This window comes from Rhineura floridana, chromosome 2, assembly GCF_030035675.1.
Source record: "Rhineura floridana isolate rRhiFlo1 chromosome 2, rRhiFlo1.hap2, whole genome shotgun sequence".
In the NCBI taxonomy this organism is placed as follows: Eukaryota; Metazoa; Chordata; class Lepidosauria; order Squamata; family Rhineuridae; genus Rhineura; species Rhineura floridana.
In genome coordinates, this window is record NC_084481.1 from 233063222 (window position 1) to 233091140 (window position 27919).

Sequence of the window (27919 nt, forward strand, 5' to 3'; positions counted from 1 at the left end):
GAGCAAAATGAGCCTGGCCTGAGGATCTGATGAGGGTTTATACAGGCCGGAGTTTGGCATGATGAGCTGTGATGAGATCCACTGGTGAACATCCATGAACTCTGATCATGCCTTTTGCTCCCCTGGATGGCGTACAAAAGGAGGGTGAGTCTGCATAGAAAATGTACAAAGGTAAAATGTACATTTGTTGCTCTGCTCATTTTTGCCTCTGGCCCCACCCAGCACTGGCATGTGGCCCCCAGAAGGTTGTCCAGAATGGAATGCGGCCCTCGGTCTGAAGAAGGTCCCAACCCTTGCTCTAGCCCTTCCAGCAGCTATTCTGCTGCTCCAGGCTTGGGCATCACCCCCTCTGCCTCCAAGTGGTGGCGAAGGCCAGGATAGTCTTCTGATTGTAATTAGGACCTGTCCAATTCTTGTGGCTCCAGTTTGTTTTTAATATTGTTTAATATTGTAATATTAATATTGTATTTTTGATCTCACTGGGGAGGGCCACCATGAGAGAACTAGAAAAGGTCCACAAATGCAAAGATGTATCACTGAATACTAAAGTCAGGATCATTCAGACCACGGTATTCCCGATCTCTGTGTGTGGATGCGAAAGTTGGATAGTGAAAAAAGCAGACAAGAGAAAAATCAACTCCTTTGAAATGTGGTGTTGAAGGAGAGCTTTGTGCATACCATGGACTGCGAAAAAGACAAAGACAAAGACAAATAGAACAAATTAAACCAGAACTGTCACTAGAAGCTAAAATGATGAAACAGGTTATCGTACTTTGGACACTTCATGAGAAGACATGATTCACTAGAAAATACAATAATGCTGGGAAAAACAGAAGGGGGTAGAAAAAGAGGAAGGCCAAACAAGAGATGGATCAATTCCATAAAGGAAGCCACAGACCTAAACTTACAAGATCTGAACAGGGTGGATCATGACAGATGCTTTTGGAGGTCAGTGATTCATAGGGTCGCCAAAAGTTGTAATCGACTTGAAGGCAGATAACAACGTTTTTGATTTACTGTGGCGGGCCCTAGGACCTTATGGTGATGCATGGATAAGAAAATGAAATAATAACAATAATAACAATTGAGGGCTGTGTACACATCATATATTTAAATAATACCCCCCAAAAAGAATCCTGGGAACTATAGTTTGTTAAGGGTGCTGTGACTTGTAGTCCTGTGAGGGGTAAACTACAGTTTAAATCAGGGCTTTATATCAGGGGTACCAAAATCTTTTTTCCCCCATGGATCACTTGAAACTTTGCTGAGGGTCTTGGCAGATTACTGAAATGATTTTTTTCTGTCTGTTGTAGCAATTGCAATGCCCTGTGCTAGAAGCTGCATGATTTTTAACTGTATTTCTACAGGCATGCTGCGGTCCATCTGAACAAGGCTCACAGATCACCAGTGGTCCACAGTTCACAGTTTGGGAACCCCTGCTTTAAATGTATCTTGTGGATGTGTCTAGAGGAAAAGTTATAGGTCACATCCACGCCATACATTTAAAGCACATGACTTCCCCTAAAGAAACCTGGGAATTGTAGCTTGTAAAGCGTGCTGGGAATTGTAGCTCTGTGAGGGGTAAATGTAAAATGTACACCACCCTAGTTTTATTATTATTATTATTATTGATGATGATGATGATGATGATGGTAATGGGAACGGTAATGGTAATTGTTAGTTGCTTTTCTCACCAAGGTGACCCAAAGCAACTTACATGAACAAGTTAAAAACAACAGAGTCAATAAAACCTTAAAATCCTTCTCACAATTAAAAAGCAGTTCAAACAAACACAATCACTACAAATAAAGGGCAGGTCTACAGGTCCTGCCGCACCAGAAGAGTTCATCAAGAGCTAAGACCCTAAACATCAAGGGCCAAAGGCCTGGGAAAAGAGAAAGGTCTTTGCCTGGTGCCTAAAGATGGCTAAAGATGGTGCCAGGTGTGCCTCCCTGGAGAGAGCATTCAACAGCCAGGGGGCTGCCACTGAAAAGGCCCTTTCCTGTGTCGCCACTCTCCAAACCTCCTGTGGAGGGGGACACACAAACAAAGGCCTCTGATTGCAAAGTCTGTGTTGATTTAGCCAAACACATGAAGGAGAACCCCATACCTTCAACCCAGTAAGGGATCACAGACATCTACACCGTCTCTGGTAGAACTGATGTTATTTTGAAGAGATAAGCGTGAAGATTCATAAGAGTGCTACGTGATCTGTTGTAATATACAGCAATCAAAACTATTTTTCACTTTTGCTGCACAGCAATCCACTTCAACACCAACACCTCCACTCCACACACACACCCCTTCCTCTAAGTATGTGGTGTTAGTCCTTTTTCTCCTGTGTTAAAATAAAACAAATTTGTAAAAAAAAAATAGCCATGTGGCCATGCAAGTTTTTCCCTCTCCACCTCATTACCGCATGCACAGTCACAGCCAGGATATTCGTTTTTGTCACCGAAAGATGTCACTCACGGGACCAATTTCGATGATCCGGCTTGCAAAGCTCAGATTTTCCAGCAATTTCCCCACAGTCAGAAATGCCCCCTGAAGGCTGCCAGGTCCTGTTATCTTTCAGGACGGGAAGTGCCTACAAACCCGGTCGCAGCTTAAACCACTCATCTGTGTTTCTCATCTGAGCTCCCGGCTCCACTGAGAAAACAAAAGCAACTGATGGACAGGAGGTAAATATTATTGCCTGCCTGTCACCAAGGGGAGAGGGCACTGCCTCCTCCCAGCACACAGCCGGGCGCAACAGCTCGGGGTTAGAGCATCTGTCTTGCAAGCAGCAGGCCCAAGGTTTGGTCCTCCGCATCTCCAGTGGGGATGGGAAAGGTCCTGTGTGGATCACTGGAGGGCTGCTGCCAGTCTGACTGGTAAACCCCCTCTGCTTGCCTCTTACCATGAAAACCCTACGAATGTATCCAAACGAGATTCACAGGGTTGCCATAAGTCGTGATCCACTTGAAGGCGTATCACAACAAAGGGAAAGGAGGGGTGCCCAACCTTACCACGCAGGGTGGATTTCACCTTGCAGGTAGCACAGGAAGTTTCCTTGGGCGGGCAGGAGGGATGGCACAGATGCCGGTGCCACAGCAAGACCGGCGACAGCGCACCTGGAGGGAATGGCTGGGTGGTTTTGTGGATCTTCCAAGCCTTTAACCATGAGGACACTGCTCCCCAAAGAACCAGCTTTTGAAAAGTCTCATTGGAAGGCAATTCTTACCAGGTGCATAGGTACACAGGAAGCTGCCTTCACCTGAGTCAGACTCTGCGTCCATCTAGCTCAGTACTGCCTTCACTGACTGGCAGCAGCTCTCAAAGATGTCAGGCGGGGTTCTCTCCCAGCCTTGCCAGGGATTGAACCTGGGACCTTCTGCATGTCAGGCAGGTGCCCCATCTCACCATCATCCTCTACACTCTCCACTTGCAGAAAAAGGAGGCATTTCCCAACACACTGAACCCTGAGCGATGACCTGGTTTCAGTGTTATTAAGGCTCATCCCCAGACGGGAGAGAAGGATGAACAGAGTGCCTCTGAGCATATGCAGCCTGTCCTTGCCACCTTGGCGCTCTCCCGCTGTGCCAGCCTGGCCTTTCTGAGGACTTACAGGTAAGGGTTTCCGGGGCAGAGGAGACGCCTTGTCGGGCAGCCCTGATCCCCGGCACCTCTCAGTTCCTCAACCCTGGAAGGGAGCCCCCTCTCGCTTATTCCCTTTCCGTTTCCCACAGAAAGACAAGAGTCGTTGCCCCGTCTCCGTGGGAACAAGCGGCTCCTTCTCGCCCTCCGCGCGCCTACTGGGCTTCCTCTGGACCGCAGCCAACACCCTGGTGCACCCCCCCCTCCGGCTTCCTCGTCCCCGCCCCGTCAGACGGAGGCTGACCCGTGGCGTCCGTCCATCCTCGCCCCTCCTCGCGTCTCTTCATAGGCAGGTCTCGGCCTGCGGCCGCCGCCCCTCTACCGGGTTCCACCCCGCTCAGTTGGCCCGTGCGTCCCCTCGAGGCGCGCGGTCTCGCCCTCGCCCGGCTCCGGCGGCGTCTCCATGGACGGCGGCGCTTATCGGTGCCGCAGCAACCGGCGCCTCGAGGGCGGCCAGTCCGCGCTGCCCGGCTCGCTGCTCTTCGCGGCGGGGCTCCTGGGCAACCTGCTGGCGCTGGGGCTCCTGTGGCAGCACCAGCTCCGCGCCCGGCTCCAGCGCGCCGGAGGAGGGCGGCCCCGGGCCTCCGCCTTCTACCTCCTGGTGAGCACCTTGGTCGCCACCGACCTGCTGGGTAAGTGCCTGCTGAGCCCCATCGTCCTGGCCGCCTACGCCCGCAACCTCAGCCTCAGCGAGCTGTGGCCGCCCCCGAGGTCCGCGGTCGCCGTCCAGGAGGAAGACGCCGCGGCTGGAGAGGCGGTCCCCGGCCGGCTGTGCCAGCTGTTCGCCTTCCTGATGGCCTTCTTCGGCCTGGCGCCCACCGTGTTGCTGCTGGCCATGGCCCTGGAGTGCTGGCTCTCGCTGGGCCACCCGTATTTCTACGAGCATCACACCAGCCGGCGCCTGGGCGCACTGCTGACCTGCGTGGCGGCAGCCCTGTGCGCCCTCTTCTGCGCCCTGCCCCTGCTGGGCGTTGGCGCCCACGTCCAGTACTGCCCGGGCACGTGGTGCTTCATCCGCATGGCCGGCGGCGGGCGGGCCTACTCGGTCCTCTACGCCAGCCTGCTGGGCGCGCTGGTCCTGGCCATCGGCCTCTGCAACCTGAGCAGCATGCGGAGCCTCTACCGCATGGCGCGGCGGCGCAGGAGCCACCTGGCCGGAGGGGGAGCGCAGAGCGCCGCCGCGCCTCCTTGCGCCGGCCGCACGGAGGAGCTGGGCCAGCTCGTCCTGCTGGCGCTCATGACCGTCCTCTTCACCGTCTGCTCCCTGCCGGTGATTGTAAGTACCAGTTGCATGGGGCGGTGGACGGGACGGGAGGCGCGGGACAGCTGCGCGCCCCGGAGAGGCGCTGGCCGCCCAAGGGAACGCCCCGTCGGAACGCGCGTTCTGGGCGCCCTGGGCGCCACCCCCTCTCCTCTGCCCGGGACCTCAAGGTCGTCAATCTTGATGTGGATGTTCTCGTCCTCTCCGTGCGCGTCAAGCTGCCCAAAGAGCGCCGGGGGAAGGGCCCGTGGTAGCTCAGTGGCAGAACCCGACATGCCTTGGCTCTAAGCAGAAGGCTACCGCTTCCGTCCCCGCCAGCTTCAGGTCTTGCAGTGAAAGAGCCCAACAACGTGTAGAACAGGGGCAGGCAACCGCAGTCCCTGGGAGGGGGGGTGACCCTTTGGAGACCGCATGCCGGCAGAGGGCGGGGGCAGAGCTAAACCTGGGTGGCTTTTGAAAAACTGCTATTCCCTTCCCTCTCTCCCTCTCCCCACCCAGCCGGTTACCCAGATTAGGCTTGCAGAGAGCTTTTCAAGCTAAACTGAGGACCAGTCATGTAGTGGGAAATTCAGAGCTGCAGGGTCCCTTCATGGTAGGCACAGCTACATCCCCTTCCCCCCTTTCTATCTTTTGCTTCTGGCTTGAGAATGAGATCCTTGTTCGTGCCTTCTCCCACAACAACAGACCTCCCTAGGAGCCAAATCAGCATGAAAGGCAATAAGAACATAAGAAGAGCCTGCTGGATCAGGCCAGTGGCCCATCTAGTCCAGCATCCTGTTCTCACAGTGGCCAACCAGGTGCCTGGGGGAAGCCCACAAGCAGGACCCGAGTGCAAGAACACTCTCCCCTCCTGAGGCTTCCGGCAACTGGTTTTCAGAAGCATGCTGCCTCTGACTAGGGTGGCAGAGCACAGCCATCTCGGCTAGTAGCCATTGATATAGCCCTGTCCTCGATGAATTTGTCTAATCTTCTTTTAAAGCCATCCAAGCTGGTGGCCGTTACTGCGTCTTGTGGGAGCAAAGAGTGGGAGAGAGTGTTAGCTACTGAAAAGAGTCTTCTCGGTGGCTGACTTACCTCCTTTCACTCTTATTAGCTCCAATCAGCAGGAAAGGACGACTCTTTTCAGTGGCCAACAGACTCCCCTTTCATGCTGATTGTCTCGTAGGATGCTAGAGATACAGGGACACTGCTGGGACCCTGCTGTCCAAAAAAATGAAGTGTCAAAGACACACACCCCCAAGACCCTAGATGCCTACAGTCCTGCTGAGGACCAGATGAAATTAGGCTTAGAGATGCAGGTGGTCCAATCATGGTGTAGGCAGTATTAAAGGTGTCTAAGAAATTTAATAATAATAATGGTTCAATGGACTGAGGACCTCACTGCCCTGGCTGCATTTGAAAATATTTCATGTGGGCATCAGTTTTGAGTAGATACCTATTTGGGTATCCGGAGGGCTTATATTAATTTATATGCTTTGCTCAGGATGCAGGTACTGGTGGTTATTGTGTCCACAATGTGATCTGATGGCGGTTTATTGTTATTACTATATAGTATTTTTCTTCATTCATTATTTCTTTAGTATTTTTAATTTCGTTTTGGTTGTCTTTCATTGTTAAATTTGCAAACAAAATAATAAATAATTAGCTCAGCTTGATATGTTAAAATGTTTTTAATTGTTGTAAACCGCCCAGAGAGCTTTGGCTATGGGGCGGTATACAAATGCAATAAATCAAGAAAAACATAAGAAGCGCCTGGCTGCAGGACTGGACCACAGGCCCACCTAATCCAGCATCCTTTTCTCACAGTGGCCGACCAGATGCCTCTTTGGAAGCCCGCAAGCAGGACCTGTCCGCAGCAGGACCTCTCCCCACTTGTGATCCCTTGCAACCGGTACTCAGAGGGATCCTGCCTCCGACATTGGAGGTTCCACCTTTTTAATCTTGCCTGGGGGGCGCATAGATGCCATGCTCCATAGCCTTTCCACCTGAGATGAGGTGGGTTGGCTGGCAGCTTCTCCTAGCACATTTGCCTTTTCCGTGTACCCCGAGAGAGCCTTGTCTCTCCTTGTGTGGCACAGAGTGCAACATTATTCTCCAAACAGTTTTAGCTCTAATTTCCTTTTCGCATATCTTTAATAACTGGACACCTCCCTGTCCTTCCCCTGGCTGTCAAATTTAACAGAAAGCAGACCCTGGCCCAGAGGGTGAGTCAAGGTGATGAACGGTATAGCAGCTATTAAGACAGGGTGGAATTGTTTTAGGGAAGGAACGAGCCACAGGTGACAGAGATCTTTGCCAGCTGCTCCCCAGAGGCAAAATTATGAATGAATCACACAGAACATTTTTTATTGTCCCCTCTTATCACCCCCCCCCAAATAAAGATCAGTGACATGCACTTGTTCTACTTTGATAGATGACATGTTGGCTTCTGTTTCATGCATCCGTAGTCACTGGAAGGAATTTGTTAGAGAAATGTGTTAGTTATGTTTTCATTCAGATCTCAGACTGGCTTGCCAACATTCTCCAAATCCGAAGTTTTACAACGTCCCCTGTAACAGATGCTGTTGGATTTAAGGGCTTGAGAAAAATAGGGTGTGTATATAATGTCCTAGGCTTTTAAATAGCTATTCACCTAATAAGGAAAAAAGGAGAAAATGTTAAAAGTATAGCTTTACACTTTATAAAGTGTAATTAAAGTTCCATTTATATAATCAAGTGACAAAGTAAAATTTGAAATTGAAGCTGTAGACCTATTCATACGTGGAAGTAAGTGACGGTGAACTCAAGGGGTGTTACTTTTGAAAACACATGAATAGCTGGGATGGGGAACTTTTTCAGCTTGAGGGCCATATTCCCTTCTGGGTAACATTCTGGGGGCCACATGCCAGCAGTGGGCAGGACCAGAAGCAAGAGTGGGCGGAGCAACAAATATAAATTTTACCTTTGTACAATAGGTTTGTTTCTACATACACTCACAGACCCCTCCCCATCCAGGCACGCAAGAGGCCTTATCAGAGATCAAGGACATATTACAGCCAGCCAAAAATGCCCAGGGAGAGTGCAAAGCAGTGCCAGTGAGGGGTGTGGCCTAGGGAAAAGGGGGTGTGGTATAAGGATAATCCTGAGGGCAAAATAGAGAGGCTTGCACTGCCATTATTCAAATTTTTAAAGTGCAGCTGCATTTTGAAATTATTTACTTATTTATTTATTACATTTATATACTGCCCCATAGCCAAAGCTCTCTGGGCAGTTTACAAAAATTAAAAACATTGAACATTAAAAACAAATATACAATTTTAAAACCATACAAAGTTTAAAACCGTGAAGCACAGATAAACAAGTTAAAAGACCTGGGGTCAGAGCTCAGCACATGCTGTTAGAATGCCTGGCAGAAAAGGAAAGTCTTGATCTGGCGCCGAAAAGATAACAATGTTGGCGCCAGGCGAACTTCATCAGGGAGATCATTCCATAATTTGTGGGCCACCACTGAGAAGGCCCTCTCCCTTGTTGCCAGCCTTCCCTCGGAGTAGGCGCACGGAGGAGGACCTTGGATGTTGAGCATAGTGTACGGGTGGGTTCATGTCAGGAGAGGCGTTTCGTCAGGTATCATGATTCCAAGCCGTGTAAGGCTTTATAGGTTAAAACCAGCACCTTGAATCGGGAATAATAATAGTACAGGCAGAAACGTATTATGCAGAAAGCAGGCTCTTGTCCTGATCCCTAATCTATCTACTTTCCACCTCCTTTAGTTCCTTCCTCCATAGCTTGCTGAAGTCTCTTGCAGCAGTGATTAAGAGTGATGGAGGATTTGATTCGTTCACTGTAACCTGTCCCCCCCTGCCTGCCCTCGAGAACAGAGATATTCATCTCCAAATCCAGTTACCTGTTGTCCCTTAGGATGAACCTCAACCCGCTCTGTGACATCACAGTGGCCCTTGCCTAAACCGTCCTTGATGTTGCTAAAGGCTCTGAGCCTCACGCCAGTTTTCTTGAGAATAAGCGTGTCGCACTTCTCTGAAATTATCACAGCCGCAAGAATGGAGAGAGCAACCACCCTCTGGGGTGTTTAGCTGTGGGAAGCATTTCTGGGTAACCCAAAGAAGAGTTTATGGCTTACTGCTGTTCTCCCTTTACTGAGCTGCAAAACATTCAAGCGATGAGTTTTTAAAGCACCGACAGTGACTCGCCTCAGAGAGGTTGGTTTGCGTGCAGCCTGCCAGAACCGCAGAAGTCAAATGCTGCTAATGAATTAATTCTTGGAATGAGGCTGTTTGCTAACAGTGATGATATATTTAAAGACTTGCTTTGGCTACTTACCCACATGTATACACACACAAGCATGCAAACAATTGGGGAAAGGTTTCACATTCCTAGGCAACAGAATCCATTTTTAAGAAGTTACCAACACATATTTCTTTGGCCTTAGCCTTGTGTGGCTCAGAATAAAGAAGTTTAGATTCCTACAAGACTGATTTCTGGTTGTTAGGCCAGCCCTGCTGGATGAGACGGAAAAGACCATGACTTTGGAATCCTGCTTCCAGCAGGAATGCTCTGGAGAACCCACAAAGAAAGCGCAAAAGCCACACACCCCTCCCTTAGTGTTCCCTCCAGATGGTGTCGGACTCCAACTCCCAGCAGCCCCAGCACGCACGGTCAGGGGTGATGGGTGTTGTAGTCCAACAACATCTGGAGGGTCACAGGATTCCCATCCCTGCCTTATTGCAAGTCCCCCTGCCTACCGGTATTTAAAGCTAATCTACCTCTAAACATGTAGGTTCCGTTGAGCAGAGTCATTGTCCCCTCCATGACTCACCCTAATTTGCTTTGAAAGCTATGTAAGCTATCCATCACCACACCTTGTGGCAGTGAATTCCATAGGTTAACAATACTGCTGCATGAAGTCCTTTCTTTTATCCATTCCAAACATACTGCCCATTCAAGGAGCAAATAATAACGATAATAATAATAATACATTTATGAATAATTTCCTATGAAGCATCTCACAGCAATTTCACAATACGATAAACACATTAATAAAACAATTGCATGTGTAAAAACAGTTAAAACAATTGCATATATAACAGTAGTTTAAAACAATTTACACATATGAAAACTTTTTCAAATCCAATACAGTTTACTGACTGTTGTGGAGTGATGCGGCTGGCCACATGGTGCTCTGGTCAGCAGCTCCTGACAGAAGTCCACCAGGCCCGCGTTGTGTCCTGCTAGATGCTCAACAACCTCCTCTGTCTTTGCAGCTGCAAGCAAGATACCCCGAGCAGAAGGTTAGCCACCATACATGGCTAGCGGGCTGCATTTGGCCCTTTGAGTTGCAGGCTGCTTTAGGCACCATCCCCAAAAGGTGTACATTTATCCTAGTTGTGCTGTAGGCCTCTCTGCTTTGATCCACGGAAACCCATGCAATCTCATAACTTCTCTGGTGTATTTCATGGCCAGGAGTCCTCTGTTAGGACTCCAGAGCCCCACTAGCCACACTGAATTAGTTGTGCAGCACAAGAACTTTGAGGCTGGCACATCTAGTCATCATGAGAGCCAAGAATGAGCAAATGAGCATTCATACTCCAGCTTTATATGGTGCTTTCAGCTTTCAAAGCATTTCATGTGCATTATCATAGCAGTCCTCACGACAGACCTGCAAATTAGGCCAGTATTTTTCCTAGGGCCTTACATTTACAGTCTTCTCTTTGAAGGGCTGTCCAGTTCAAGTCTATTTAAAGATAAATATTTCTGAGCAGGGAGATCTGCGGGACCCTTTGAAGTTGTCCATCCACAGCTGGTCACAGTCTTTCCCAATAGGGGAAAACGTGATGCAATTTTGTTTAAATTACAGTAATTTGGGCTGTATGCAGCGCTTGTCCTATTCAGAGTAGACCCATTAAAATTAATGAACGTCACTAACTTAAGTCCCTTCTCTTGTAACCTATTGTTAAAATGATAAAAAAATGTTGGCTAAGTTTCATTAATATCAATAGATCTACCCTGAGCAGGACTTGCATTAGATAAACCCATTCTTTCTAAATGTGTGTGTATACTTATAAATTAACATATGCACGTTTTATGCAAATTGGTACCCTCTTTGGAATATATATGTATATAATAAAGTGACACCGGAGTTGGCACCTTAATTTATCCCCGTTTCAGCAGAGCACAGCTTTGCTAGGTGATGGGTGAGCCTTATTTTATTTATTACTGCATTTATATCCCGCCTTTCCTCCAAGGAGCTCAAGGTGGCATACATGTTTCTCCCCCCCTCCATTTTATCCTCACAGCAACCCTGTGAGGTAGGTTACGCTGAGACAGCCCTGTAGCCAGCCTTCCTTGTTTGGTGTGGCAGCCACATTTCTACGTGGGACATTTAGGGGTGGGAAGAGCATAGTGTCAGCCAATCCTCCCCCCACTGGTGGAGAGGACGTGAGGGCCAGGCCAGGGGAAGGGAAAGGCAGTGACCTTCTGCCCCCACCCTCCTCCTTCATCCAGAGAGTATGTTAATTTACATGAATGAAGTTTAATCTGTTGAATCGTCTCACCCTTTTCTGAGAGATCCTCAGGAATACCACAGTCAAAAGCTTGACTTTGCTCGTAGCTACAGTCCCCTTTCACCGATGTTCTGTCCCTCTGTTTGGATTCTTCATGAACTGAACTACTTTGGTAATGACAATGAGCTCCTGAGCTTGGCTTTGATGCTGCATTTGGTATCTCAGTTTTATAGTCCATGCAAAAAACAAACTTGCCCATATTACAAGCTTAGGGAAGGGCAGAGAGAAAACAAATACTTTAGGTTGTGTTTTTTAACGCCTGTTTGAGCGTTCCTCCTTCTAGTCTTGTTCCTGACCTTTAGATTTTCCTTCCTATTGGACAATCAAGGGAAAACTTTAACTGGTTGCTACACAAAGGACCAACAATTGGAAACTAATTGTGGAAAGCAATTGGCTTTTTTTTTAGTGGTTGCTGGGTTGATTTTTCTGCCTAGAAACCCTGAAAGGGCCTCATGCTGAGCTGCACATATTGGGAAAATCAGAAATTAATTCTGAGTTACAGCCTAGGTGGCCAGCCAGCTAGCTTACTGTCATGTACACTGCAACATTTCTGTTTTCATCTTTTGACATTCAAGTACTCAAAAAAAGAAGAAAAAATAGCCACTATGATTTTGAGTATAGTGAGTGCTCTAAAAGAGTAAAGGATAACTTAGGATAGATATTTTTTCAGATCGCTTTATGTCTTCATTTCACCTTTTGTCAGTAAGCTCCCAGTCTACTTGTTATAATAACTGCAGAATGAACAAACTTGCTTCTTACTGCAGGCAAACAAACATGCTTCTTTATTGCTGGCTGGGTAGAGAACACAACTGAAACTGAAACTGAGAAACAGAGCAAAGAAAAGTCCAGCAGGTGGCGTCTAACTCTAGCCTATAATACAAAGTTCCAATATTTAACTCTTTAAGAGTCATGTTACTCTGCAGGTTTTCTCAGGATCACTTAAATATTTATATGGTGATTTATAATCATGAAAAACCCACCCTCATTCAGGGAAAGTCTTGAGTAAGCAGACTTTTGGAGGCTCTTTCAGATGAAGCTTTTGTCATGCACTCACCCTGCCTTACTCACTGAATTGTTAAGAAGGCCCTATTCTTAAACTGCTGCTGTTCTTAAGCTGTCATTCTTTAAATGGAGTCTGTCATTGTCTGTCATGTCAGAAATCAAAAATACAATTTCCCAAAAAGATCTGGGGGAAGCATAGCTCTTAAGAGGGTGCTCCATTTGCCCCAGCACCACCACCTTGGCCCAAGGTTGCCCACTGAGCTTCATGGCCAAGTGGGGATTCGAACCCTGGACTCCCAAGTCATAGTCCAACACTCTAATCGCTTTGCCACACTAGCAGTTGGGCCATGGTCTTCCGAGCCACACCACCACCTCAGCATCTGATCCCCTTTTCAGATGCACGGCAGTGTTTGTACACCCAGCACAGAGCCCCTACCGCTGAGAGAAATGCAGTTGCTAAGGAGTGGCAATTCTCCCCTGGTCAGCCTTGAGCGCAGGCACCACCTTGGCAGAGAAGCTGTCCTCAAGCAAGACGGAAAAATAAAAGGGGATGGAATTGCTTGCCAGCAGCAGCTGCTCTTCTGCTAGGCCCTTCTTGAAATTCAGAAGCCTCGAGTCCTTCACCCGAAAATGGAAGTCAAAACTGGGTGCCAAAGTAGCCCAGGTTGAGGATCAAGGCAAGCGGAGTCCTGGAAAGCTCTGCAGATGATGCCGCCTCTGCTAGTTTACATGCACGTCTCTTGAAATGGAAATGGCCTGCCTTCAAGTCGATCCCGACTTACGGCTACCCTATGAATAGGGTGTTCATGGCAAGCAGTATTCAGAGGGGGTTTCCCATTGCCTCCCTCTGAGGCTAGTCCTCCCCAGCTGGCCAGGGCCTGCTCAGCTTGCCACAGCTGCACAAGCCAGCCCCTTCCTTGGCTGCAACTGCCATCTGGGGGGCAACTGCACACGGCTGCACAGGTGGCAGGGCACGTAACCCCTGAGCCACTCACTGTGGGGTGATCTTTAGCTGGCCCTTGACATCCAGGAGACATGAACGGGGATTTGAACTCACAGACTCTGGACTCCCAGCCAGGCTCTCCTTATTTTGCTTTGTATTTTGGTCAGAGGTAGGGACGGTGACTGTAGCCCATAGATTTTGGCTGATCGCTGGCCTTGCACTGAACTGGGGAGGCACTCAGAAGGAGTATTATCTATCTATCTATTTATTTATTTATTAAATTTATATCCCGCCCCCTGTAGGAGCCCAGGGCAGCAAACAAAAACACTAAAAACGCTCTAAAAAGTCCTAAAAACAGTAAGAAAAAATGCAAATGTACTGCCTTCAAGTCGATTCCGACTTATGGCGACCCTATGAATAGGCTTTTCATGAGGCTGAGAGGTCACCCAGTGAGCTTCATGGCTATGTGGGGATTCGAACGTCGTAGTCCAACACCTTAACCACTACACCACACTGGCTCTCTAAAACAGTAAGAAGGCTGTTTGTTTTCCAAAGACCTCCAAAGCCCAGGATTGAATAAGGGAGCGCTTTCCCCTTTCTTGGAAGCAAAGGGCAAAGAGGACTCTCTTGGAAAAGCAAAAGGATTCATCTCAGAACTCGTACGGATTCTTTGGAGGTACAATGAACAGGGGGCCTTCTCTTTGCCTCTAAAGCCCAGCACAAGGTCAGAGAGGAATCTCCACCCATTTCCTGTATGCAGCAAAATGGGGAGGAGAGCCTGGCTGGGAGTCCAGAGTCTGTGAGCTCAAATCCTAGCTCGTGTCTCCTGGGTGTTAAGGGCCAGCTAAAGATCACCCCACAGCGAGTGGCTCAGGAGTTATATGCCCTGCCACCTGTGCAGCCATGGGCCAGCTGCAGAGTCCCAAGGAGCCCAGTTGCCCCCCGGCTGGCAGTTGCGGACAAGGAAGGGGCTGGCTTGTGCAGCTGTGGCAAGCTGAGCAGGCCCTAGCCAGCTGGGGAGGACTAGCCTCAGAGGGAGGCAATGGGAAACCCCCTCTGAACACCACTTACCATGAAAACCCTATTCATAGGGTAGCCGTAAGTCAGGATCGACTTGAAGGCAATTCATGATGATGATGAGTCATCAATGGATGCTGCACTCCAGAACTAGGGCTGTAGCTCAGTGGCAGAGCATTTACTCTATGTGCAGAAGGTCCCAGGTTCGATCCCCGGCTTCACCAGGTAGAGTCGTCAGAGGACCTCATCTGAAGCCCTGGGGAGCTGCCGCCGCTTAGCATACAAAGTACTGAGCTCGATGGGCAGTGCTTTGACTTGGCATAAAGCAGCTCCCAACTCCCTTATCTTTATAGAGCATTTAAAAATCTAGTGCCATTTCCAGTCACTCACAGAAGCCTTTCCTGCCATATCACACCTGCTCTTGTCCGGCAAAGGAAACAGACCATCGCTTAATGAGAGGCTGGAACCAGATGAGGCCAGGAGAAGCCTCGCTTGCCAAACCAGCTTGATGGCAAGGCTTCACTTTCATTAGAATTGACAACGGTGCTAAGACGACGGCGACGCTCCAGTAGAAGGGAGAGTCCCAGACTCCACCGGAAGACAGCCAGGAACATAGGAACACAGGGAACTCCCTTATACCGCGTCAGACCACTGGTGCATCTAGCTCAGTACTGTGTACACTGAATGAATGAATGAAACTTTATTTTTACCCCGCCCTTTTTCCAAACTGGAACTCAGGGCGGCTTACAAATAAAACTACATGTAGTTAAAAGCATACAAAAACATACAATTAAAATACAATTAAACTATACGCAACCTTAAAACCATGAAACAGGCACTTAAAATACCAAAAAAGCAATTTAAAATAATACAAATAGCATAAAATAATAAAACAAACCTTGTAGATCCCAATCCTAAACACCTATCCCAAAAGCCGTCGGAATAAAAAAGTCTCGGAAGGATGGCAAGGAGGGGACCATTCGTGCCTCCCTAGGAAGGGAGTTCCAGAACCTAGGAGCAGCCACCGAGAAGGCCCTATCTCGCGTCCCCACCAATCGCGCTTGCAAAGGTGTTGGGACTGAGAGAATGGCCTCTCCTGAAGATCTCAGGGCCTGGGCAGGCTCATATAGGGAGATACGGTCTGACAAATAGCCTGGACCTGGGCCGTATAGGGCTTTATAGGTCAAAACCAGCACGTTGAATTATTTTATTTATTTATTTATTTATTTCATTTTTAAACCGCCCATAGCGAATAGCTCTCTGGGCAGTGAACAAAACAAGATTAAAATACAATATTACAATAAAATTACAATAAAATCAGCAACAAGTTAAACGGAAAAAAAATTAAATGAAACACATTGAACATTAAAATGCCTGGGAGTATAACCAGGTCTTAACCTGGCGCCTAAAAGAAAGTACCGAAGGCGCCAGGCGTATCTCCACAGGTAGGCTGTTCCACAGTTCGGGGGCCACTACAGAAAAGGCCCTAGATCTAATAACAATCCTCCGGGCATCCTGATGAGTTGGTACCCGGAGGAGGGCCTTGGATGTTGAACGAAGTGAACGGGTAGGTTCATAGCGGGAGAGGCGTTCCACAAGGTATTGTGGTCCCACACCGTGTAAGGCTTTATAGGTCAAAACCAGCACCTTGAATCTGGCTCGGAAACAAATAGGCAGCCAGTGCAGGCGGGCCAGGACAGGTGTTATATGCGCAGACCAGCGGGTCCTCGTTAACAACCTGGCTGCCGCATTTTGCACTAGCAGAAGTTTCCGAACGGTCTTCAAGAGCAGCCCTACGTAGAGCGCATTACAGTAGTCCAGTCTAGAGGTTACCAGAGCGTGAACAACAGAGGCGAGATTGTCACTGTCCAGATAGGGGCGTAGTTGGGCTACTAAGCGAAGATGGTAGAACGCATTCCGTGCCACCGAGGCCACTTGAGCCTCAAGCGACAAGGAAGGGTCAAAAAGGACCCCAAAGCTACAAACCTGTTCCTTCAAGGGGAGTGTAACCCCATCTAGAACAGGATGAACATCCACCATCTGGGCAGGTAAAGAGCTCACCAACAGTGTCTCAGTCTTGTCTGGATTAAGTTTCAGTTTATTAGCTCTCATCCAGTCCATTATCGCGGTCAGGCAACGGTTCAGCACATCAACAGCCTCACCTGAAGAAGGTGAAAAGGAGAAGTAGAGTTGCGTGTCATCAGCGTACTGATGGCAACGCACTCCAAAACTCCTGATAACCGCACCCAGAGGCTGCATGTAGATGTTAAAGAGCATGGGGGACAAGACCGACCCCTGAGGGACTCCACAATGGAGAGTCCAGGGTGTCGAGCAATGTTCCCCAAGCACTACCTTCTGGCGACGATCCGCTAAGTAGGAGCAGAGCCACTGCCAAGCAGTGCCCCCAACTCCCAACTCCGCGAGCCTCCCCAGAAGGATACCATGGTCGATGGTATCAAACGCCGCTGAGAGATCAAGGAGAATCAACAGGGTCACACTCCCCCTGTCCCTTTCCCGACAAAGGTCATCATACAGGGCGACCAAGGCTGTTTCAGTGCCAAAACCAGGCCTAAAACCGGATTGAAACGGATCCAGATAATCGGTTTCATCCAAGAGCGCCTGGAGCTGGCCGGCGACCACCCGCTCCAGGACCTTGCCCGAAAAAGGGACATTCACCACCGGTCTATAGTTGTTCAAAATATCTGGGTCCAAAGAAGGTTTCTTTAGAAGAGGTCTCACTACTGCCTCCTTGAGACTACCAGGGACTACTCCCTCTCTCAAGGAGGCGTTTATCACCTCTTTGGCCCAGCCAGTGGTTACAGCCCTGCTGGCCTTCACCAGCCAAGATGGGCAAGGATCAAGGGCAGACGTGGTCGCCCGCACCATTCCAAGCACCTTGTCCACTTCCTCGAGCTGCACCAACTGAAACTCATCCAACAATGAAGGACAAGACCGCGCTCTGGACACTTCAATGGAGTCATCTGTCATAACATCAGAGTCTAAGTCCCGACGGATGCAAGCAATCTTATCCTGGAAGTGCTCCGCAAATTCGTTGCAGCGAGCTTCCGATGTTTCCTTAGTATCAGGAGGGCCAGAATGTAAAAGCCCTCGTACCACCCTAAAAGCTCTGCTGGGCGGCAAAGAGATGATCTAATGGTGGCAGCAAAATATGACTTTTCCATTATTATCCATTATTGTGACCAGAAACAGACTGGCAGCCAGTGGAGCGGTTGTAACAAGGGAGTTGTATGGTCCCTGTAACCAGCCCCAGTTAACACTCTGGCTGCAGCTCTTTGTACCAGTTTAAGTTTCCGAACAGTCTTCAAAGGCAGCCCCACATCGAGCGTGTTACAGTAATCTAAACAGGCTGGCAGTGGCTCTCCAGAATTTCAGGCAGGGAGTCTCTCCCAGCCCTACCTGGAGATTGTGCCAGGGATTGAACCCAGAACCTTCTGCGTGAGAGGCAGATGGCTCGACCACTGAGCTACACCCCACCCTGTTATGAAAATGCTGACCCATCTGAACAAGGTGGTTCATGACAGATGCTCTTGGAGGTCACTGATTCATAGGGTTGCCATAAGTTGTGATCGACTTGAAGGCACATAACAACAACACACTTAGCACAGAGATGGGGCTCTAGTGCCCTCCAGATATTGGTCAGACTCCAAGTCCCATCAACCGCAGCGGGCATGGCTAATGGCCAAGGGTGATGGGAGTTGTAGTTCAAGAGCATCGTCCGGAGGGCTGCAGGTGGCCCAATCCTTGATCTAGTGGTCATTGCAGCTTTGTTTTTGGCAACTTCCAGTGAGGAGGAGGAGGAGGGCCTGCATGTGCCTGAAGGTGGCCAGTTTTGTTGTTGATATGCCTTCAAGTCAATCACGACTTATGGCGAACCTATGAATCTTTTGGATGTATTCATAGGGTTTTCATGGTAAGAGGTATTCAGAGGTGGCTTACCATTGCCTTCTTCTAAGTCTATGGCACCCGATATTCCCAGGCGGTCTCCCATCTAAGTACTAACCAGGCCTGACCCTGCTTAGCTTACAAGATCAGACGAGATCGGATGTGTTTAGGGTAGTATGGTCATAGGCGGTGGCCAGTTATATATTGCCAAAAAAAAAAGAGGGCCCAGATTTGCTTTGCATATGCTAATTTATATGTGTTCTTCTTGGCGATCACTCGTGACTGAGTAAGATTGTCTTCCAAAATATAGTCTTTAACAATGGATCCATCTGAATCTGTATCCACCGCCGATGTACCAGACCATGACTAAGGGCTTTGGATTCCACAGTCCTGCCCCCGTCATCATTTGCCGATCGCCATGGGACTTTTGTTATGGAAGACGCCTGTGTGTGAGTTTGTTTTATGTGGGGAGATCAGTGCACCACGATCAACACACAGTCGTGACAGGAAAAGGCTTTGATCCAATGGCATGGATACCACGACGATTAGAAGTCTTTTATCAGCTGCAGCCTACATCCGCCTTCACAGCCGTTGTAACACACACATTGTTATCCTCCGCCTGTTCTGCCGTTGAGGACTTTCTTGGATCATTCTTTGTCTGGTTCCTCTCCCTTGACCTTACCGCCATGGGTGGCCCTGCTGGGAGTACATGACTCCCGACGGCATCGCTCACAGGGTTCATTGGAACACGCAATCCCACTCACCACTACAAGGTAACGATCCAGCGAGGGGTTATAGGTGTCCATGCACATTGAGAAACAATTGCTACTGTTTAAATAGAAATACCATTTCAGCCTAGCAGGGAACAAGACTGTGACCAGTTGACCCAGGTCCCTGCTTGGTCAGTCTGCTCTTCAACTTCTGATGGTGGATGGGCAACCTGATGACCCCTCTTGATCTTTAAACCAGGCTTGGATGGGCAGATAGCCCTTCAAACTCTGTAAAGTAGGGCACATGCCCACCCTAATGTGCCTCCTCCTGATTTGTGGAGTGTCATTTTATACATTCAGTAGAATCAGCTTGGATTGTGCCCCTTTAAACTGCAGGTGGAGGTTTTGTGCTTGTTTGGAATATCTTTATGCTGCTCTTAAGGAAAAAGAGCAAGCTGTTTACATACCAAACACGAACCATTTTTTAAACATCAGCACAGCAAAACAGCGCAAGACATGCATCACAATTGAAGCAGCAGTCAAAACAAGATTCCCATTGGGGATAAGATCAGTGTAGCTCAGTGGTAAAGCACCACCTTTGCATGTAAAATGACCCAGGTTCAATCCCTGGCATCTCCAGGTAGGGCTGGAAATATCCCCCATCTGAAACCCTGGAGGGCTGCTGCCAATCAGTGTAGGTAATACTGAACTAGGTGAACAAATGGTCCAATTCCATATAAGGCAGCTTTGTTCCTAAACTCAGGGGGTTTCCACATCATCATAGTTGTCATGTGAGATTCACTCACATCCCAGCACATTGAAATTCATACTGCCTCCACTGTCACAGGCAATATGCCGCTGAGTGCCATTTGCTGGGAATCCGAAGCAGAGAGAGTCCTACTGGCAGGCTTCCCATGGGGGCACATGGTTGGCTACTGTGAGAACAGGACTCGACTGCTGGACTCGATGGCCACTGGCCTGATCCGACAGGGCTCTTCCAGTGTTTGTACTCGGTCATGCCAGCCCACACCTGCATTCTGAAGTGGTACAGGCGCAAGATGACTCTTACTACATGCCTTTCCTGAACATGGGAATTGGCTCCACGTCTATTTGTATTCATTCCAACTGGGCCGTGCCGCTATGTATTTACATAACAACTGTGCACATTAAAAAAAAAAGACTGTTTTGGGCACAAGAGGACTGCAAAGGGCATAGAATAACAAGTACTGTGGGACCTTAGAAACTAACAAGTGTATTATGGCAGAAGTTTCAAATGAAGTGGACTCTAGCCCACAAAACTTTATGCCACCATAGATGTATAACAGCTCCAGACTGTTGCTGTTTTGTGGGTAGGATTCAGTCGCCAACTGGCAAATTTCGGTTGTGTCATTAAAGGGGATTTACTTATTTTTATTACATGTGTAGTCCACCTTTTCCCCAAAGAGCTCAAGGTGGCGTACAAACATGGTTCTCCGCTCCCAATTTTATCCTCACAACAACCCTGTGCGGTGGTTTAGGCTGAGAGCCTGTGACTGGCCCAAAGTTACCCAGTGAGCTTCACGGCCAAGTGGGGATTTGAACCCTGGTCTCCCAGGTCCTAGTCTGACACTCTGACCACAATGCCACACTGGCTCACAGTGTGCCCTTGTAGAACAAGCACACTTTTTAAAAAAAATAGATGCGGAAAATGATGGGGAAATGCACCGGACAATTGCTTCACACAACTTTGTATGACCCTCCCTGCAAACTAATAGAAACGAATGCTCTATAAACAGGGTGTTTGGAAGCAACCTTAGTACAATGCCAATTGCAAGTTTTTCCTCAGTGGTAAGCCCTGTAGAAAAGGCAGAGAAATATTTTTCCTCTAGACCATCTGGAGCGTGCCCTGTATGCTTATCTGCCTGCCCGGAGTGATGGTATGTTAGCAGAACCTTGGCTGTAAACTTCTTTAGCTTTTGTGGTTTTGCATCACAGATTTGTAACTAGAAAGCAGTTCTGGGGGAGTTTTAATAGGGGATAAAGTTAGATTGTGTGGGTTTTTTTGAAAGCTCTTAAAAACCTGCTGAGCACCAGAGCCATATGTGGGCATTCCTAGCCCTTTTAAGGCCAGGATAAAAGCATATAAGGTTGGAGGTTGTCAAGGGAGGTAGCTGAAAAGGCCTGTTAATCGTTGATGCTCTCTAGCAGAATCATTTTTGAAACGAGCAAATGATGAGGTTGGTGCACCGGAGATAGGTTTTGGTCAATTTCAGGGGTGGCTGTAGGGTCTAGGGGCCCCTGAAGGACATCCATGATGTGACTAGCAATACTGGAGAATTTACACAGAAACAGGAATGGAAATTGCCAATGCTTGCTGGCTTGTCCCATGTCCGGAACGAAATCAATCTAGCTGATGTGATACACATCCACTGTTGTTGCTCTCAGTCCACAAATGGTATTATTTCTTTCTTTGTTTATTTGTATAGCGCCATCAGATGCACATGGTGCTGTACATAAAACAGAACAATGAAAACAAGTCACTGTCCAAAACTAAAATGAAGACAACCAAGGAAGGGAAGGGAAACAAATAGAGGGCAAAGCGAGGGCTTCAAATATACAAACTCTTAAGTATACCAATCGTAAAAAATAAACTAAGTTGAAATTCCAAAAGCTTTGGGGGGGAAAGGAAGGTTTTTAAATAAGACTTAAAAACCGAAATGGAGGGAGCAGTCTGCAAGTTGCTCCAGGAGACAATTCCAGGAATACAGAGCAGCAATGTAATGGATTACTTTTTCCTCACGTTTGCATTGTGTTTCCTTGCATCGAAGGGAATGTTGAGGAACAATATAATGACAACGTAATTTACATAATTAATTGCATAAGCTACATAATATTGTGAGTTTGGGCAGGGTTGGAATGGATGATCCCTGTGGGTCCCCTTTCCAGCCTCTGATTTGGAATCCTGTGCCTTGGAATTAGGAACTTGCTCTGCTGGTCAGATGAGTCTCCTTTGTTAAGCTAATAGAGTGGCCAGGTAGTTAATGGGCCTATTAGGTGCCCAGCAACTGGTGAATGAGCCAGGAAGATCCTTTTGTCATTGAAACTCTTCAGGAGAGCCTTCCCCCCCCTTCCTGGCCACTAGCAGAAGTTTGTGCTTTGAGTGTTTTTAGTTGTGTCTAGAGAATGACTGGGGCTGGAGGCAGGCAGAGAGGCTATCCCTCTGCACCATGGCTTTAGGATGCCTCCTCCAACCCAGATGGAAAAGCTGGATATTGGACTACTGACGCCTTGAATCCCTCCACCCTAAGCTCAGGTTGGAATGTGTGTAAATAAATAAACCATATTTCATAAAGACACCGCAGTCTCCGCTGACCTTCCCAAAGGAAACCAAACCCTGGATGAGCACAGGGACCCCGGAAATCTCACCGCTCGGAGATTGGGGAGGCGCGCAACAGTAATTTCACCAGGTAGAGCAAGATGGATAATGTCATTTTGGGTCGAAGACAAACCACAGCAGAACAGAAATGCTGCTGCATGCAGTGAGCACAGGGCAGATTGGACAGGAATGCCTCCTGACTTCCCTGTCCATGGCCTACCCCAGCCAGCAATCTGGCAGCCGCATTGTGAGCCAGCTGTACTTTCCCAGGATCTCTTCAAAGCTCCCCAGGATGCTTCTCCTCGAGGTCACCAAGTTTTATTTGCTTGTTTATTTGAGCAATTTATATATTGCTTTATTATAACCATCTTTAAGCAGTGTACAAGTAGCTCTGTTACATTATGTTTTAAGATAAAAATCAGCTGCAACTGCAAGGTCAGGATTCGGTTAAAATGACTGGTGATTTTTAAGTCTTCAGTGGATGCCAGAATTTCAACAGGGAGGCAGCCAGTCTGACCTCAATTGGAAGGGGTTTCCATAGAATCGGGCCCACAGTACTGAATGCAGGGCTCTTAGTGGTCCTGGGAGACCACTAACAGTGACTCCCCCCCCCAAAAAAAAACAGACCTCAGTGATTGAATACAGTGATACAGGATACAGTGACTCAGGTGGTCACTGAGGTATCCTGGACCCAAGTTGTTAAGGACCTTATCAATTAATACAAGAGCCTTGAACCTCTTCCAGTAGGGAAGAGGGTGACTCCAGAAGTAGTAAGCAGGTCAAAAATAGGCTGCCGTGATCTGGAGACTGGCCTTGGCTTGAAAATCTGTTCAAAGAGGCTCAGCTGGAGGACTACTTGGCAACCATCCATTTCTCATATTAACAGGGTTCCTGTTGTTCATAGGCCATTGTACTCTCAATTTCAGTTCTGAAAAGACACTTTGCACTGACATTTTTGCCTGTTCTCTACGCGAGGTTCAGTTTACTAACTTTGTTTTAGTCAGCGGGGCAGTGGAATCCACTCTGGGTTTTAATCCGAACTTTCAAGGAGCTGTCACCATCTTGGACAGCTCCTTGAAAGTTCAGGCTAAAACCTGGAGCAGATTCCACTGCCCCACTGACATGGAGGCACCAGCTGCTATTGGTTTTGGTAAAGTGTCAATGTCTCCATCTCCCAATGTTCTTGTTATGCCATTATTGATTGTTTTACTTTTTTCTTCTTTCTTTTATTATCTATTTAAGTAAAATATATTTATCCCGCCTTTCTACACTATAACAGGGCACTCAGGGTGGCTTACAATAAAATCGAACACATACATAATAAAATTGTACACAATAAAGATCACAAAAACATTAAAATACATAAAATACTATATATACACACATACACACATTTATACATACATACATACACAAACACACACATACGTATAGGGGAGTGATACTGAAGGGACTAAAGAGGTAAACATGGAAATAGAAGGCATAAAATCAGTGTCAGGCTCAACCTTCAGTCCTTCAGTTCTTTATCTGTGTTCTTGAGAAAATTTCCTTTAAAGCAGGGGTCTGGGACTGGATCAGGCTGGTGGGCCAGATCATGATCTCCACCCACACCCTGTTGGCCAAGTTTGACGTTGGGTAGGAACATCCACCTGTCAATCACCTAATGTCTCAATGATGTCAGGTGACCTGTTTTTGAAATCAACCTGTGCAGGCAAAGCCACAGCCCAAAAAACACCAACAATCAGCTGACTTCTAAGCTGCCTAGTTGTCGGAGGCAGTAGACTTCTGAATAGCAACTGCTGGAAACCGCAGGAAGAGAGAGTGCTCTTACGCTCAGGTCCTGCTTGGCTGCTTCCCAGTGCGGCATCTGGTGGCCAGAGAGATTTGGCAGGCAGGGAAGATTGAAATGTTGCCCTAATTCTGCCCTCACATTGCAGAGTCACTCCTGGGCTCTTGGTTTAGAAGCAAGTTCAGCTGTACAAAGAACAGGGATCTTTGAACTAATTGCTCCTGGGGTACTTAAATGACCCGAGAGGGTCTTGATTGCTGGCGTTACAGCACATGGCAGGATAATATCGTTCTTTATTTCTGCCTGGGAGAGCCTTTGGTTTTTCACCGCCGGATATTATTGAAATTATGGATGCCCATTCAAAGAAAATGTTTGATTTGGTACTGAACAGTCACGATAATGGATCCCTCTTTATCCACAGGAGGGAGCTCGTAACACGTACAGGTTCTACAGAAAAACAAAGCAATTGCTTTATGTCCTCAATTGCACAATTCTTGTTTGCGGCACTTCAGCGTCTTTGGAACAGCCACCTTGGAGCCTTCCACGTGTTTTGGAGCCCAACTCCCATCCGCTCCAGCTAGCATAGCCAACGGTCAGGAATTATTTCACAGCATACTACCTCTGACTGTGGAGGCAAAGCGTAACTGTCATGGCTAGTAGCTTTGGATAGCCTTTTCCTCCATTGATTTGTCTAATCCTCTTTGAAAGCCATCCAAGTTAGTTGCCATCACAGCCTTCAGTGGGAGCATAATTTAACTATGCGCTGCGTGAAGTACGTTCTTTTGTCTGTCCTTAATCTGCCAACCTTCAGCTTCATTGGATGCCCACGAGTTCTAGTGCTATGAAAACGTTTCTGTATTAATATTCTCTATGCCTGCGAGAGCCAGTGTGGTGTAGTGGTTAAGGTGTTGGACTACAGGGTTCGAATCCCCACATAGCCATGAAGCTCACTGGATGTCCTTGGGCCAGTCACTGCCTCTCAGCCTCATGAAAACCCTGTTCATAGGGTCGCCGTAAGTCGGAATCAACTTGAAGGCAGTACATTTACATTTATGCCATGCATAATTTTATACTATTATTATTATTGTTGTTGTTGTTATTTCCATTTATAGACCGCTTACTATCTAAAAGATCTCAAAGCGGTTTACAATGGAATACACAAGGTACAATTAAAAAATATCAAATTAAATTACAAAGCAAAATACATAAACAATATCCATATCCATATATACATAAACACAGTATAAAAGTGTCAGAAAACTGAAATTATGTTGACCGTGGAGAAGGTTCTTTCATGTCACCTCTTACTTGCTTTTTTTCTAAACCAAAAAGCCCCAAATGTTGCAAACTTTTGTCATACTGCTACCTTTGACACCCCACCTCCAGTTAACCCTAGCAAAGATCCAGAAATTTTGGGTCGGCTTCCTAGCCAGCCAAAAGATGTTATTGCTGCTGTCCTCAGGCCTTGGTGTGTTTTCTGTCACTCTGAAAGCCTTCCTGCTGCAAGTGGTGTCTCCTGCGAAAAATAAAAATAAGGCAGCATAAGGTGGAGAAACCTGCCAACTCGCCTCCCTCTGCAAGGTTTCTGTGGAAGAAAAGGGTGGTGTTTTCTTTCCTTTGAACTGGGGCTTTTTGTGAGGCACTCGCCAGAGGAGGAAGGGGTAGTTGCCACTGGTGAGTGGCTGTACAGAACCGTGGGTACTCCTAGGAAGTGCTGTCTTTGGTTATGTGGCCCTCTTGATGAATTGTAAGTGCATCTTTCAATCCCATCTCTCTCATCCCCCCACAGGTCCGTGCTTATGTTGGAGCCTTCTCCCCAGATTTCGACGAGAAGGCAGACCTTACAGCCCTCCGCTTTTTTTCTGTGAACTCCATCGTGGACCCGTGGGTCTTCATCATTTTCCGGACGTCCCTCTTTCGCAGTTGCCTCCGAGCGGTTTCTAGGAGGCTGAGTGCAAAGAGGGCTCCACACTCTCAGCTCTTGGAAATTTGGGGCCGGAAGGAATCTGGCCCACTACAGTGAGGCATTTCCTTCCTCTGGTGAACTGGAGCAAGAGGTGACACAACTGGACTTTCCCCCCCTTATGTGAATTGTCACGTGCCAAGGGATGGGCCACAGTGTCTGCAAGTGAGCTTTTTTCCTCATCGAAAGACAGGGCTGACTTATCTCCAGGATAGTGATCACATCACCATTCGTGGATTCTGTTCTTCTAAGACAGGATTTGGTGCCCATTGGAAATTTCAAGTAGCAGTAACCAAACAGAAGGTCATCTTCATGACCAACCTACTTGACCTGTGGAGCCTTTCACTGAAGCATTCAGGAACTGGCTCGCACCAAACTTGCAAATAAATCCACCAAAGGTGCTGGCCCCCTTGCATTTTAACAAGCCGAGCTGCCTTGCAGGTATCAGTCACTTGTGGCACATCTGTGGCCCAAAAGGTTAAAAAAGGAGTCAGCCCTCTTCCAGTTTGCAAAGGTTTTCCTGCCAGGTCACCTGGAGGCAATAGTTGCTCAGCACGGGTGACCAGGAAAGTGGCTGGTCTCATGCAAACGTCACATAGCAGAGTGGGGTCAGCTCGGACCCAGGGCCAAAGTGTGCTGCCTTGAAGGGCAAATTTCCCTAGTACAGGCATTAGAAATGCTAGGAGTCCCCACCACAATTGTTCCAGGCGCAACAAATGTGCAGCTGTGGTTGGAGCTCCCATCTCAAAAAGAGACCATGGACCTGGAAAAGGTGCAGGAGAAGTGCAGAAGAAGGAACACAAAGTAATCAGGGACTAAAAGATATCCTTACCTTACTTCCCCGCCTGGTCCTCTTCCAGAGAGGGGAGCTGAATTGCCCTTTCAGTATTTTAATCACACAAAAAAACCCTTCCCTTGCTTTGTATATGAATGGTGCATAGGACGGTTAAAGAAATATCCGGCAAAGTCGTCCAGGATTTCCACTTGCACAACACAACTTCTTCTCCCTCTCCTCTCCCCACCTGCCCCCCATCCCTCCCCCCAATCTGCTCCTGGAGTCTGGGAGAACCACCAGAGCAGATTTGGGTTGGGGAGAGGGAGGGGAAGTCCTGTAGTGCAAGCAGAAGTCCTTGCACCAATAGGACGACTCTGCTGGATGCCAACCATGGTTTTTACTGTTGCCTCACATTTAACCCCGAGCATTGCTGGGGAAAATGAGTCACGCGAGCATCAGTCAGGCTGGGACTGAAAAGGGACAAGGAAAACGATCAAAAGGGTTGGAGCCCTTGAGGAAAAGCACAGGTTAGGGAATGTTGAGAAAAAGGATGAAAATAAAAACCCCAGACGTAACAACACTATTCTGTAAAGTTGGGGTGCATTCAGCCATGCATCATTTGAGGAGCAGGCCTTTCCTGGAAGTTCATTTTGTTCTGGTCTGGCCAAACATCCACCATTTTTTAAGCCTTGAGCGCAGGAGAAAACTGTTTGTCCTGTTTGCCGCTGAGGGGCTGGGGACAGCACTGATTGGTTGGCCCTTATGGCAATCACAAAGGCACTTCCCCCATCCTCCCCGGAGCAGTTTTTCACGTACAGAAAACCGTTTGGTTTGTTTTAGCTGCTGGACAAATGTTTACTCTGATACATTCGCAAGGTGCTTGATTTATATTTTTTAAAAGGCAGACAGACATCTAGAAGCGTAAGCGGGGAGGGGCTGAAGAGGAAATAAATGTTGGTTTTGGAGGAAAGTGTGTGTGTGTCATTTGAAGAGCAAAATCAGGAAGAA

At 47.8% G+C, this 27919-nt stretch overlaps 1 protein-coding gene and 1 pseudogene across 1 annotated transcript; one reads left to right on the plus strand and one right to left on the minus strand.

The window, feature by feature from the left end:
• Positions 1-126: 126 nt before the first annotated feature.
• On the plus strand, positions 127-27894 carry PTGDR (prostaglandin D2 receptor). Its single transcript, XM_061612828.1, has 4 exons — positions 127-144; positions 3729-3827; positions 3926-4912; positions 25963-27894. Exons 1-4 carry the CDS (start codon positions 127-129, stop codon positions 26194-26196), a joined length of 1338 nt encoding a protein of 445 aa, XP_061468812.1. The 3' UTR covers positions 26197-27894.
• Positions 18389-18507, minus strand: LOC133378492 (5S ribosomal RNA; annotated as a pseudogene).
• Positions 27895-27919: the final 25 nt, after the last annotated feature.

Coding starts and splice junctions, on each gene's coding strand:
- PTGDR (XM_061612828.1), top strand. Junction 3,828..3,925: donor GGACCGCAGCCAACACCCTG/GTGCACCCCCCC, acceptor GTCTCTTCATAG/GCAGGTCTCGGCCTGCGGCC. Junction 4,913..25,962: donor TCTGCTCCCTGCCGGTGATT/GTAAGTACCAGT, acceptor ATCCCCCCACAG/GTCCGTGCTTATGTTGGAGC.